This window comes from Rhinoderma darwinii, chromosome 3 (genome assembly GCF_050947455.1).
Source record: "Rhinoderma darwinii isolate aRhiDar2 chromosome 3, aRhiDar2.hap1, whole genome shotgun sequence".
NCBI classification, from domain to species: domain Eukaryota; kingdom Metazoa; phylum Chordata; class Amphibia; order Anura; family Rhinodermatidae; genus Rhinoderma; species Rhinoderma darwinii.
In genome coordinates, this window is record NC_134689.1 from 306,446,273 (window position 1) to 306,461,496 (window position 15,224).

At 41.0% G+C, this 15,224-nt stretch overlaps 1 protein-coding gene across 3 annotated transcripts in view; it reads left to right on the forward strand.

Moving 5' to 3' along the window:
* Positions 1-15,224, forward strand: part of DET1 (DET1 partner of COP1 E3 ubiquitin ligase) — a 44,829-nt gene that overhangs the window by 11,305 nt on the left and 18,300 nt on the right. For all 3 annotated transcript variants that reach the window (XR_012882451.1, XM_075858192.1, XM_075858193.1), the window contains exons 2-3: positions 3,091-3,281; positions 6,636-6,827. Coding sequence is in view for 2 of the 3 variants with exons in the window: in XM_075858192.1 (XP_075714307.1) it covers positions 3,091-3,281; positions 6,636-6,827 (383 nt within the window). In the remaining variant the exon portion in view is untranslated. The remainder of the gene's footprint in view (positions 1-3,090; positions 3,282-6,635; positions 6,828-15,224) is intronic.

A 15,224-nucleotide genomic window follows, 5' to 3' on the forward strand; every position in this document is an offset into this window, starting at 1 on the left:
GCGTCACCAAGACAACGACCTGGGCACGTATGAACTTCTTTTATTTGCAATCGCTGCGTTCCGCTGTGGAAACTCTGGCCGAAATGGCTTTCCCTTCTCTCTATCCACCACTGATAGAGAGAAGGGGCTGCCGATTTAGTGCAATGCAATTTTGCAGAGAAAACAGGTCCGTAAATACGGGTGGAATACTGGTGACAACGGGCCCGTATTTACGGGCACGGCTCCGTAAATACTGGTGAAATACGGGTCAAATACATGTGACCAAGTACTCGTATTTACGGGAGGAAAAAAATAAGGCATGGGTTTGCGACTTGCAACTGTCTCTTTCAATAATGTATGGCTATTCTAACAGCAGATTCTAGAGGGCTAAACTGGAAAGTGAGGGTAAAAAAATCTTCCAAAACTTTGCCGATTTTAAGCCTTCGATAAATGTGAACCGATTAAATTGGATGGCCTTATGAATCACATTATGTAATGGTTTTTCTGGATAGCCTCTTTTTTTAGCAAACGTTCTTTTTCTTTTTTTTTTTAGCTCTGAGGCCTGAAAGACATTATTGTCGCTATTAATCAGTCTTAAACGAATAAATTGTTTATGAGGTACAGACCTTATGGTGTGCTGTGGAAGCTTTGATAAGCCAAGATTGCATTAGTAGCCGTTGGTTTATGAAAGCCAAAAGTGAAGAGTGCCGCCCTCCATAGACACTAAAACATCCAGAAATACTAACTTTAAAAGTAAGTCTCATATTCACAGTTTGTATTACTGAGGTACGTGAAGAAATCATAGCTCGTCATCATCCGAGTCCGACCAAACCACGAATATGTCGTCCGAATGTAAAAACTGTGCCTCTTTCAAAGAATGTATGACATGGATGGAGAGAGTAATTTTGAAAGGAAACTGTAAATGTGGCCAATGAAACCAGTTTTTTATAAAATCTATGCAACTACGATCAGAGGAGTCTCAATTATGCAGTTTATTCGTTGTAAAACTACTTTTGTAGTATTTTATCTTTTGCCTTCCTGACCACTTTTATATAGGTAAAACTAGGGATTAATACGGTTAAAACACAACGAATAGGCAGTGATCGCCATAAAATACTAATAAGGTAGCAAAATGGATAATCAAAATGGTCATTACGATCTGTTTGTTTTTATCTTTTGTTAGCATCTTTATACTTTGTCTATTTTAAAGAGGATCTGTCACTAGTTTAGTAATGGCCAATCTCCTATCTAATCTAATAGGCGCTGTCACATTGATAATGCATTGAAGAAGCCGTCCACGTTGCGTGGAGTCGTCCTGGCGCGGTTGGAATCGATGCAGAGACAGTCTTCCTGGATGCGCGCTGAGGCAATTTGGTGAGGGTCTGGCAGCCAGAAGTGTAAACACAGTGTGATCTTGTGATTGAAGCTTAGATCACACCTTGTAGGGAAGGGGAGATGCTGTATGACGCTGATTGGACAGCATCATACAGACAACAAAGACACCGCCCACAGAGAGAGCAGCGTTACCGGCCTTTTGGCTAATATAGCCTCACTTGCATTTTAAGAAAAAAGTTCATAACTTTTCAAATAAAATAAAAACGTTTTGAGATGCTTTTTGTACTAGCATTGTTAGCATGAGAGGACCTATTAGATTAGTTAGGAGATTGGGCATTCCTACACTAGTGACAGTTCCTCTTTAAGTTGTTGTGTTTTGTTGGCATGGCAATGATGCCAGTGACCCATAAAAAGAGCGTGCTGACACTACTGAACGCGTGAGAAAGCGTATATCGACGCAAAAGAGCTGTTGCCTGTAAAACTTACTGTCTGTATCTGCTAGTTTTGTTTTTTATTTTTTAATGAAACTCAAAGAAATTTTACCTGGGTGAGTGCTACTCCTGTGTGGATTCTCTTTATATTAAATTACAATTATTAAAATAAAATGTGTTTTCTTTTGCGGGGAGTTGTCACTTTACTTTTTCAACATAATTGTTCCTACTATTCAGGTGGCCGTAAAGGGAAAACCATAAAGCATTAATTGGACTTTGCAAACCACTTTGGTTGCCTTAAAGCTGTTAATTTGATTCTTACCCTCCCTACCATTTTGTCTTTCAATCATACCATGCAAAGTACGTACACAATAAAAGCTCTTAACTTTTAACAGTTTAGGAAAAAAAACACGGGGAGTATAAACTTTTTGCAAGATTTGGAAAGTGAAAATTTGTAAACCCACGCGTTTCAGAAAGAAGCTCAATCGTAAAGGGACAAGGAACAAATTATTTGTAATTATTCAAGTAAAATAAATACTAACTTTGCATATAAAATAGTAAAAATATAAACTTTTGTAGTAGTAGATCTAGGATACGATATTGCAAAAGGAGATTTTTCTTGGAGAAAATGGATGGATCGAACCACTACTGCGGGCTCTACGAAAGCAGATGTTCCCAATGATCATTTGTGTCGATGGATATTATACAGGACAACAGCTTGACGCCACACAAAGAAAATGATTTTTACATAGAGCAGGATTACATTTCACTTATGTTAACTACATTACCAAATTGAGGAAAAAAAGTAGTGTAGGTACCGCAAAGTGCCAAACATGCACACACCTAGCATTCTGGAGTGAGATCTGCTCTGTCCAGATAAAATCCTATACTTCACCGTGCGGTCCAAACTCTGGTAATTTTGTGATAAAGCCATGTGCAGTTTTGCCGTGCGGCACACTTCCGGCAACCAGCCGCGATGTGTACTGGCACACTTAAATTTGCATTAAAATAACCCTTATCCCACATGAAGTTATTTTGTAGTCCGTAAACTGGAATACAGCAAAAATCACTAAACTTTGGTTGGGAAGCCTAAAATGCTAATTTCACTATCTGGATAATCTGTTAGAATTTTTTTCTCAAGCGACCAAAATAATAGTTACAGCCTTTACTCAGGTATTGCCGTAATGTCACTGTCCTTTTTTCCCCTTCATTGTCTGCAAATGTCATTGTCTACAAATAAAAAGAAAATGTCATGTTTTTTTTTTTTTTACTCCGTACAGCAAATTGTGATTAATGATTATTTCTGAATGTTTTATTCTGGTCTTGTTTTTTTTAATCTTCTCAGCCTTCTTTCTTTGTGGTGTATAACATGGTTACCACAGAAGTAATTGCGGTCTTTGAGAACACATCCAATGAGCTACTGGAGCTGTTTGAGAACTTTTGTGATCTCTTCCGTAATGCTACCCTTCACAGCGAGGCCGTGCAGTTCCCCTGCTCTGCCTCCAGTAACAACTTTGCCAGACAGATCCAGCGCAGGTGAGATGTGCCTTGTCTTATGATCTTTATTTCATACATGTAAGGGGTTTTCTTAATGTAAATGATGAAATAATACCAGTGTATTAAAACCCATAGTATCAGACCAGCTTGAGCTTCTTTGACCTGCATGTGTTCCAAATAGTCTAGAGCTGTCTGGATCATGAAATGGTTTGTCATGTAAGCTATAACCCCTTAAAGGGGTTGTCCAGTCATAAGATATTGATGGCTTATCCTCAGGATAGGCCATTAATATCTGATCGGTGGGGGTCTGACTACCAGCACCCCCATCGATCAGCTGTTTTGAAGGTCCATTGGTGCTTGAACGAGCACTGCTTCCCCCTCATTCCTTACCCGCTCGTACTGTGAATTGCCGACACACTCGTAGCTGCGGTTCACAGTATTACAGCCTTCTCCCATTCACTTGAATGGGAGAAGGCTGTAATATTGTGAACCGATCCGATGTTGATGGCCTATCAGTCTCTTATGACTGGACAACCCCTTTAATGACCCGGCCTGAAAAGATCTTCATGACCAGCTACATTTTTTTGTATTTGCCTTTCAGCAGCCATCACTTTTTTTTTTTTTTCTTTTTTCATTGACGAGGCTGTATAAGGGCTTTGTTTTATGCGAAGAAATAATGTTTTTTTTTCACGTGCAGTTTGGGGTGCAAATAAATTACTGTCATTTACTTTTGCAGCGTGAATATAGTAAAAAAGTGATTTTCGGCATTTGGTTTTTTTTCGGATTAATTTCAGTAACAGCTCCTGCTTAGAGGATGAGCGCTCATAAGCCTTTTCTATAGCGACGTTAAAAGACATCGCTGTAAACTCCAGACTTGCACCGCCTGCCGTAAAAAGACATTGAGCGATCTGTAACAGGTCAAAGGGATTTTCCACTCTGGTCAATCACTTTGTTAAATAGCTTCTACTTCCTCCCACTGCTGTGACCTTTAGCGAGTTTAGCTGTAATCTGTAGGGGGAAGCTGACTTTAAGTGTATCATTCCCTGCAGCACCACTGTGTGTTATGGAATAGGTGTTTCTCTGTGCACAGGAGAAATCTTTGTGGATGTATCATGTGTCGGCACTTAGAAAGACGACAATCTCTTTACTAAAGCACAAAGACCCATTTGAAGGGGTTTTCACATGAAGCACATTTATGACATATCCACAGGATATGTCATAAATGTCAGATAGATGCGGGTCCCACCTCTGGGACCTGCACCTATCTCTAGAACGGGGCCCCCTAATCCCTGTTCTAGCTTTTGTGCTTCCGGCCACTTCCTGATTACATGGTCAGGAGATACGGAAACAGCGCAACTAACCGAGCTACGCTGTTTCCATAACCCCCATAGTAGTGAATGGCAGTTATGGAAGCAGCGTAGCATGCGAGCTACACTGTTTCCTTAACTACTATTCGGTTCTTTGGGAGTTACAGAAACAGCGTAGGTCAGCGAGTTACGCTGTTTCCGTAACTCCTGACCATGTAATCAGCAAGTGGCTGGGAGGCAGCATGAGCACAAAAAGCTAGAACAGGGATTAGGGGGGACCCGCATCTATTTCACATTTATGACATATTCGGTATATATCCTCAGAAAAAGCATGGTCGAACAGCAGCACACGTCTCCCAAGTTTTAATCAATATGTTCTTTTATTGGTCAAACATCTAGTAAAAAAGCCATTTTTTTACTGGATGTTTGACCAATAAAAGAACATATTGATTGAAACTCGGGAGACATGTGCTGCTGTTCAACCATGCTTTTTCTGAGGATTACATTACGTCAGACTGGGTTTGTCTGATTTGACAGCGTGACACCGCTCCTGATAACGGGATTGGTGCTGCTTCAAATATTTAACTTTTTTGAATATTCGGTATATATATATGTCATAAATGTCCTTCATGGGAAAACCCCTTTAATGCTAAGAAGGAAAATATTTATTTTTCTAAATAATACAATGTTTGCTCATAGACAAAAATATGCATATTTATCTAGTATGTTTATAATATTAAGCAATTTCTGTGCATGCAAGAAAATACAGTGTATAGTACTTTATTGAACCCCTTTCTTTCATATAAGGGAATTGCATGCACAGCAATTCCTTAATATGTAATGAATATCCACAGATACATTGTCCTTGGCGGAGAAGGCAGGACAAAGATTAGCTGTCTGTTCTGTCATTCCCCAAAAGTCCTATCAAGACAGCATCTCCTGAGACTTTGTGGCTGAAAAATCTTCAGTCTCCATAATTGAAAGAACTGTCTTGGCTCTTCTAACTGCAGAGGTTCATAATATGTACGTGGGGGAAATATCAGGCTTGTGATCCGTGCACCACAACATGTCTCTCCTACTTCTGATTCCTTAAGTCCATTTAACAATTCTGTGTCATATCAGAATAACGAAGAGCTACAGTGGCGAATTAATTGATTTAATGCGATTAATCGTCCAGCTCTCCTAATAAGTATCACATCACCGTTAAAATATGAACATAGCTGAATATGTTGCAGTTAGAAAACCTATTCTCTCAAAATACAGAATTGATGATGAGAATTTAAAAATGGCTCATAATATATGTTTATGGGGTCCCCTGATTGCAGATGCCTGGCGTAATGGGGATCAGGCATGTTGGACTTCAACATTTCTGGCTGAGATGATTTTCCCCAGAATGAAACGTACAAAATTTGGGCAGATTTGCTGTTTTTTTTAATACATTACATGTACCCCACAATGGTGACATTAGAAAAGGCAACTGGTCCCGCAAAAGACAAGCTCTCATAAGACTACTTTGACAAAAAAAAATGTAAAAGTGATGGACGCAGTGATGAATAAACGCAGTTATGAATAAAATAAAAAAATTGATTCGTCCTCAAGGCCCAAAATAGCTTCTTCCTCAAGGGGTATTGCCCCGTCTAGCCCTCTTAGAATACAAAATTGAGTTTCTTCCTCTATCTGCAGACAATAAACTGGCCTGTCATGGGTTCACAGTCACTGGAGCAAAAGTGAAAGTCTATAGTGAACAAGTCTACAAGCTCCGCTCCATAGACTCCTTCAGTGATCGGCATACCCCTTATACTTACTCACACCAAACAAAAATTTCATGAAAAACGTATCAATGGAACAATAAAAAATGACATAATTTGAAAAAATTTAATTATAAACCAAGATTTGAACTGAAACCGTGGCAGATGACGTTTTATGTGTTGTAGGAAGCGAAAGGAATTAATGTAATGTTTTTTTAGTGACCTTCATCTGTGTACATTATCTTCTATTTTTTTTTCTTTTTTCATACATAAAATGTAGTGCAATGTGCACTTATCATTGATACACCATAGGTTAACGTGGAATTCTCTGCTTCTAGGTTTAAAGACACAATTGTGAATGCAAAGTATGGAGGCCATACTGAAGCAGTGAGGAGGCTTTTGAGCCAGCTGCCTATCAGCGCCCAATCTTATAGTGGAAGCCCTTACCTTGACCTCTCTCTCTTCAGCTACGATGATAAGTGGGTTTCTGTTATGGAGAGGCCTAAAACATGCGGCGATCACCCAATCAGGTATGACAAAGCCCTGTGCTGCCAACAATACAATTGTATATTATCATGGATATTCACTTGTGCATACTGAGATGTATTACCTATTATACTGGTGCTTTTCTTTTCCTGATAAAGTCTCTTACATTATTTTACGTTATTCTGCTAATATGTTCCTGCTTCAATTGTCTATCCTAAAACGATGGAAAACCAATTGTAAATAATCATTTACCCGTAAAGGGATTGCAGATTAAATAATTGAATCTGGCATCCAAAAGTCATGTCCTGCTAATATCCGGTTGAAACATTGAATCAAAAACTCTGCTCAAGGCTGTAGACTGGGTCAGACTTTGTGTTTTGCAGCAGGTTTGCTTTGTCAATCAACTTGAAAATAGCAATGTCCAGATGTGTCATAAATATCCATGTTATTTGTACAGTTCTCATTTGCATGTTGCATTTAAAAAACAGATATTTTGACACCGCATGCCTAGTTGTTGCAATTTTTATTTTTTTTAGTTAGTTTTTTTCCTCTATGGACTTTAAGGCTATGTTCACACGGGGTATTTTGCCGAGTTTTTTGACGCGGAAACCGCGTCGCAAAACTCGGCAAAAACGTCCCGAGAACGCCTCCCATTGATTTCAATGGGAGGCGTCTGCGTCTTTTTCCCGCGAGCAGGAAAACTGCCTCGCGGGAAAAAGAAGCGACATGCCCTATCTTCGGGCGCTTCCGCCTCTGACCTCCCATTGACTTCAATGGGAGGCAGGAGAAAGCGTATTTCTCGCTGTTTTATGCCCGCGGCGCTCAATGGCCGCGTGCGAAAAACGGCGCGAAAATCGGCGTGCAGGTAGAGGAATATCTGCCTCAAAGTTTCAAATGGAATTTTGAGGCAGATATTCCTCCCCCAAAATACTCCGTGTGAACATAGCCTAATGCGGTAAACTGCAGCATTGAAAACCGTGAGTAAAAACACATGCAACATACAGTTATGTCTTGGTTTTCATTTTGCGATTTTGGGTGCAGGCTTTGAGCCCCAAAATGCTGAACCAAGCCTTCTGAAGGTTTTGTTGTTCAGGTGTTTTACGCCTCGAATTACGCCTGAAAAGACGGCTCTAATACGTCTGCAAACATCTGCCCATTGCCTACAATGGGTCTTACGATGTTCTGTTCAGACGAGGTGTAATTTTACGCGTTGCTGTCAAAAGACGGCGCATAAAATTACGCCCGCGTCAAAGAAGTGCAGGACTCTTCTTGGGACGTTTTTGGAGCTGTTTTTCATTGACTCCAATGAAAAACAGCTCCAATTACGTCCATAAGAGACGCCGCGAAAAACGCCTGAAAACAGCTCCGTAATTTCAGACGTATTTTGCGTTGCCATGTGAACATACCCTTACTGTGAACTACAGGATTACATTATCACCAATCAAATCCCTACTGGCAGCACTGAGTCACCTCCGTGATGACACTCAGCCGCCTCTGCAATAAGAGAAGGATCGTGGGAAATGCAGTCTGCATTTAGGGAACCATATCAGAGGGTAGGAAGGAACCAAGATGGCAGACAACCCATCAATGGCGCATCAACTAAAACAGGTATACACAGGCATACACAAGAGCCTCTTCTTTATTTTTTAATAATGGGCTAGGCTGCAGTGTATAGGCAAAAAAAATTGCTGTAGTTCTTCTTTAAGTTTGAGCATCCCATGGTTCTAGTCTGGCTTGGGCAAGACTAATGTCAGAAACGCAACGTGCTCACCCAGCTTCTTGGAATAATGGGCAAATATTCTTATTGACATGATACCTGCAGTACAGTGTAATGCAGTAAAATAGATTTATGGGGTCTGTATGTACAATCCTGTAAATACATATATGTAGGAAAGCTGCTGGCGTTGTCTGCTTGAATGACTCGGAGAGAGAACTGCTGATTCCATTATAGCGATGCTACTAGATGAATTGGCTATTAGATTGATTCACATTTTGTAGACCGGTCTTTGAATTAAAAGCCTGAAACTGTTGAGTAATTCCTTCACTTGTTAATGCCATCAAAATAAGCCTGCTCTTGTAGACAATAACGTCTTTTTTTAACTCTCTTCATTCGCATAATGCTTAAGCTACACACAATATTAGTCCCAAAGGTACGTTTAAATTGTGGCGCTTGTAAAGCTGTCAAAATAGATGATGAGAAAGTACTCAGTTACTGCAAATAAGAATTACCCACTGGCTGCGAGAAAATGCCCCATGGCGAAATGGTGTCACACCTAGCTCTTAAATACATAAACTACATGGTGCTCAATAACCCCCAGCCCCCCCCCCCCCCCCCATCAACATGCTATTTGCCTAGTCCAAGACTCCTATAGAATACAAGAAAGTGAGAGAGCTTGTAGTCTTCTGAGCTGTGGACACCTGTATGTTCATTTTACATAATCTTGCATCATGGACCACATTTAATGGCGGTAAATGCCTTCAAAATGGCCTTTATTACTGGCTTTTTAAATGATATTTTTAGTTGTCAGAAATTACCAAGAATTTGCCCCTTGTGCTGTAAATTGCTTCACATCAGAGATTTACAAACATCATTTTGGTAATGGTTTGAAAAGGAAAAGCTCTCTTCTTTAGTACTAGAAATGGAATCAAAACAGAAAATAAATGTAATTGCCGCCAGCAATTACACACACAACATTGTTGTGATCTCGAATCGGAAGAGAATTCTAAGTCCGACACATTTTAGTTTTTCCCTATTTTGTTCATGGCTGTGTGTTTTTATTTTCATTTCTGGTTCTTTTTAAACACACCTATAGCCAAGTTTAAGTTCTTGGGTATGGAGAGGTATGAACAGCTGGAGAGCTTTTAGCCAATGCATAACTAAGCTGTGTAAAAGCAGAAAGGAGTGCAGACATCCCATGCATGTCAGCCCCGCTTATTATTCATATTGCTTTCTGATGGTCTAACACTATTAGAAGAATGTTTGGCTGTGTACTTAAAGCTGTTATGCTTCCACTTGGGCTAAGGAAATAATCGAATCCCCACTATCGGCACTGTGCACATTACTATGAATTCTAATAATGAGTGAAATCCTGCACTTTGGAGCTCAGGACTGCACAGCGTCATGGCTTGTGAGTGCATAGAAAACATGTTCAATACTCTTAGAAAAATGACCTCCAGGTAAAAACAGATTCATTGTTTCTTCTGCCTAAATTCCAGCTCCTGACCTCCTTCTGCCTCCACAGGAACTCTTCAGCACCTTCACAAAACAAGTGCTGTGGCTGAGACCCCACTAAAGCCAAAGTAGAGGGCACAATGTGACTGGGACCTATGCTAGAGCTGATCAAACTATAGCCAGGCAAAGCTGTGTGCATGACCCCTGTAGGGCACCCAATGTTTCCAAGGAAGAGTACCCCAATGATACAGCATGTAATGGAGCATACCGTGATTTTTTTTCCTCACCCATTTCCTATGAATATGTGAGGAAAATCCTCCATGTGCCTCCATATGTAATTTGGGGCACTTGGAAGTATAGCATGAGCCCTAGGGAGTCTAAGGGCGCCGTATTGTGGATCCATATTGCAGCCATGTGCATGAGCCCGAACCGGGGAAAAAAGAACAAGGGCCTTCTTTAGAAGAACTTTCTATGTAAAGCCGAGGTCCCCAACCTTTTGTATCTTGTGAGCCACATTTGCAAATGGAGGAGGGCTATAATAAATGTGTGAAAACAAGAAGTTACAAACGGTTACTAAATAGTAATCGTTTATTATCCATATGTACTAAAAGGACTTGTGCAGTGGGGTTGCTCGTTTTAACTATTAGAAGCCGTTGAATGTGACAAATGTGCAATAATAGGTGACATCTGGAAGGTTTCAGTAATTAAAAAAAAAATACAAATTTTTATTTCACAGGAATGGTACAAAAACTACACGCTATAATAGATTTCATCAACATTGTCTTAACATTAACCCCTTCCCGACATTTGCCGTACATGTACGTCATGGAAAGCATTGACTTCCCGCATCTTGCCGTACATGTACGCCGAATGTTTGGGACCGGCTCAGAAGCTGAGCCGGTGCCATCATCACCGGATCTCAGCTGTATCTTACAGCTGACATCCGGCTGTAACGGCGGGGACCGAAATTAGCTTCGATCCCCGCCATTAACCCCTTAAGTGCAGCGCTCAAACGCGATCGCTGCACTTAAGGTGTTTGCAGCTCATCGGAACCCCAGTAATGAAATTGCCGGGGTTCCGGTGGCTGCAATGGCAACCGGAGGCCTAATACTGGCCTCCCGGTCTGCCTAGCACCGAAGCCGGTCAAGATCCGCCCGGCGGCGGAGCCTGATCGGCTTCCGTAGCTGCCGGCAAGATGGCGCCGGGTCAGGAGCTGATCCGGCGTCATCAGCGGTGGAAGTCAGCTGTACTGTACAGCTGACATCCACCTGTAACGGCAGGAACTGGAGCTAGCTCCGATCCCTGCCATTAACCCCTTCGATGCAGCAATCGAAAGCGATTGCTGCATCGTAGCGGTTACTAGCAGATCGCCAGCCCTGACAGGCAATCAGGACTGGCGACTGCTGTTATGGCAACAGGAGACACAATGGTCTCCTGCTCTGCCATTACGGAAGCCGATTTAGGCCCCGCCGGGAGGCGAAGCCTAATCGGCTTGCTGTCAGTGAATGACTGACAGATCTAATACATTGCACTACATAGGTAGTGCAATGTATTAGAAAAAAAAAAATCTGACCGTTGGACCTTCAAGTCCCCTAGTGGGACTTGAGAAAAAGTGTAAAAAAAGTATAAAAAAGTGTAAAAAAAAAGTGCAAAAAATAAAAGTTTGAAAACAATAAAAGTTTCAAGTAATGAAATAAAACACAATCCCCCTTTTACACTTATCAAGTCCTTTATTATTGAAAAATAATAATAAACCATATGTATTTGGTATCGCCACGACCGTAACGACCGGAGGTATCAAAATATTATATTATTTATTGCACGCTGTGAACAGCGTAAAAAAAAACCGTAAAAAACGTTACCAGAGTTTCTGTTTTTTGGTCACTTTGCCCTACAAATGTTAGAATAAAAAGTGATCAAAAAGTCGCACATATGCAAAAATGATACCTATAAAAACTATAGCTCGTCCCGCAAAAAACAAGCCCTCATACACCTCCGTCGACAAAAAAATTAAAAAGTTATGGTTCTCACAACTTGGCGACAGAAAAAATACATTCTTTTTACAAAAGTTACTTTATTGTGCAAAAAGTTGTAAAACATAAAAAAGTGCTATAAATTTGGTATCGCCGGAATCGTACTGACCCACAGAATAAAGTTAACATGTAATTTATAATGCGTGGTGAACGCTGTATAAAAAAAACGAAAAAAGCTGTGCCAGAATTGCGTTTTTTTGTGTACATGGCATCCCAAAAAATAGGATAAAAGGTGATCAAAAAGTTGCATGTACCCCAAAATGGTACCAATAATAACTACAGCTCGTCCCGCAACAAACCAGCCCTCATACCGCTACGTCTATGAAAAATAAAATTAGTTATGGCTCCAATAAGTCAGGAAATAAAAAAATATGCAGTTGTGCCCGAGGGGAACATTTCTTCTGTTTGAAGAGGCGATTTATCAAGGACCTAAAATTAGGGAACCAGGAAAGGGAGGGCCCAAACATATCCGCTGGAAGCGACGGTGCCCGTATTATACCAGGAACACTTTCCCAGCAAAATTCCCCAAACTGCAAAGGCGCGGAGTGTGGACCAAAAGGGGGATAAGAAAGGACGCCATATATCAGTGCGACACTGGCCTGTGCGGAAAGGATTGCTTCACAGCGTAACACACATCTATGGATCATTTTATTGTTTTTTTTTACCCCATTATTATACCACCTGACTATGCCCCTTATATACTCCGCCCGGCTTACATATGCCCTACATTATAAACGGAAACACCAGTAAGACTCCAAACAAAACTACTACCAAGCAAAATCCACGCTCCAAAAGCCAAATGGCATTTCCTCCCATCTGAACCCTACAGCGTCCCCAAACAGCAGTTTCCTTCCACATATATGGCACCGTCATACCCGGGAGAACCCTTTTAGCAATTTTTGGGGTGTGTGTCTCCAGTGGCATAAGCTGGGCACGACATATTTGCCACTGAATGGCATATCTAGGGAAAAATATAAATTTTGAATTTGCACCATCCACAGCGCATTTATTAATGGAAAAGACCTGTGGGGTGAAAATGCTCACTACACCCCTTAATAAATGCGTTGAGGGGTGCAGTTTCCAAATGGGGTCACTTCTCAGGGGTTTATTTTTATTATTTCACATCAGAGCCTCTGCAGTTGTGAACCAATACTTTGTAAATCGCCAAATTAGGCCTCAATTTGACATGGTACGCTTTCACTCCTGAGCCTGGTCGACTGTCCAGGCAAGAGATTAGGGCCACATGTAGGGTGTTTCTAAAACCAGGAAACCCAGCATAATAATTAGAGAGCTGTCTTGTTATGTGGTGCCCAGCTTGTGCCACCATATTAGCATATCTATGGAAAAAAATCCCATTTTCACTCTGCAACATCGAGTGCACACCAATTTCTGCCAATCACCTGCAGGGTTAAAATGCTTACTACACCCCTAGGTAAATGCATTGAGGAGTGTAGTTTCCAAAATGGGGTCACTTCTGGGGGGTTTCCACTGTTTTGGGCCCACAGGCGCCCAGAAACCAATCCAGCAACATCTGCACTCCAAATGGCGGTCCTTCCCTTCTGAGCCCTGCCGTGTGCCCAAACAGCAGTTTATGACCACATATGGGGTATTGCCGTACTCGGGAGAAATTGCTTTACAAATGTTGGGTTCTTTTTTTTCCTTTATTTGTTGCGAAAATGAAAAAAATTTGCGCTAAAGCTACGTCTTATTGAAGAAAAAGGATTGTTTTTATTTTCACTGCCCAATTCTAATAAATTCTATGAAACATCTGTGGGGTCAAAATGCTCACTACACCCCTAGATGAATTCCTCAAGAGGTGTAGTTTCCTAAATGGAGTCACTTTTTGGGCGTTTTCATTGTTTTTTTCCCCTCAGGGGCTTTGCAAATGTGACATGGCTGCCGCAAACCATTCCTGCTTAATGTGATCTCCAAAAGCCAAATAGCGCTCTTTCCCTTCTAAGCCACGCCGTGTCTTCAAACAGCCGTTTATTACCACATGTGGGGCATTGTTTTACTCGGGAGAAATTGCTTTACAAATTTTGTGGTGCTTTTTCTCCTTCAGTCCTTGTGGAAATGGGAAAAAATAAGCTAAACCTACATTTTCTTTGAAAAAATGTAGATTTTTATTTTCAGGGCCTACTTCCAATAATTTCTGCAAAAAAACTGTGGGGTCAAATCGCTCACTATACCCCTAGATAATTTCCTCAATGGGTGTAGTCTCCAAAATGGGGTCTCTTGTGGGGGGTTTCCACTGTTTTGTCTCCTCAGGGACTTCGTAAATGTGACATGGCCTCCGCAAACCATTCCTGCTAAATGTGATCTCCAAAAGCCAAATGGCACTCCATCCCTTCTAAGCCCTGCCGTGTGTTCAAACAGCCGGTTTTTGCCACATGTGGGGTATTGTTTTACTCGGGAGAAATTGCTTTACAAATTTTGCGGTGCTTTTTCTCCTTCAGTCCTTGTGGAAATGAGAAAAAATTAGCTAAACCTACATTTTCTTTGAAAAATTTTAGATTGTCATTTTCAGGGCCTACATCCAATAATTTATGCAAAAAACCTGTTGGGTCAAAACGCTCACTATACCCCTAGATAATTTCCTCAATGGGTGTAGTTTCCAAAATGGGGTCACTTGTGGGGGGTTTCCACTGTTTTGTCCCCTCAGGGGCTTTGTAAATGTGACATGGCCTCCGCAAACCATTCCTGCTAAACTTGAGCTCCAAAAGCCAAATAGCGCTCTTTCCTTTCTCAGCCACGCCGTGTCTGCAAACAACCGTTTATTACCACATGTGGGGTATTGTTTTACTCGGGAGAAATTGCTTTACAAATTTTACGGTGCTTTTTCTCCTTTAGTCCTTGTGGAAATGAGAAAAAAAATCGCTAAACCTACATTTTCTTTGAAAAAATGTTGATTTTAATTTTCACGGCCTACTTCCAATAATTTCTGTAAAAAACCTATGCGGTCAAAATGCTCACTGTACCCCTAGATAATTTCCTTGAGGTGTGTAGTTTCCCAGATGGGGTCACTTTTGGTGGATTTTGACTGTTTTGGCACCGCAAGAGCCCTTCAAACCTGACATGGTGCCTAAAATTTATTCTAACAAAAATAAGGCCCCAAAATCCACTAGGTGCTTCTGAGGCCGGTGCTTCAGTCCAGTAGTACGCTACGGCCACATGTGGGATATTTCCTAAAACTGCAGAAACTGGGCAATAAATATTGCGTTGCATTTCTCTGGTAA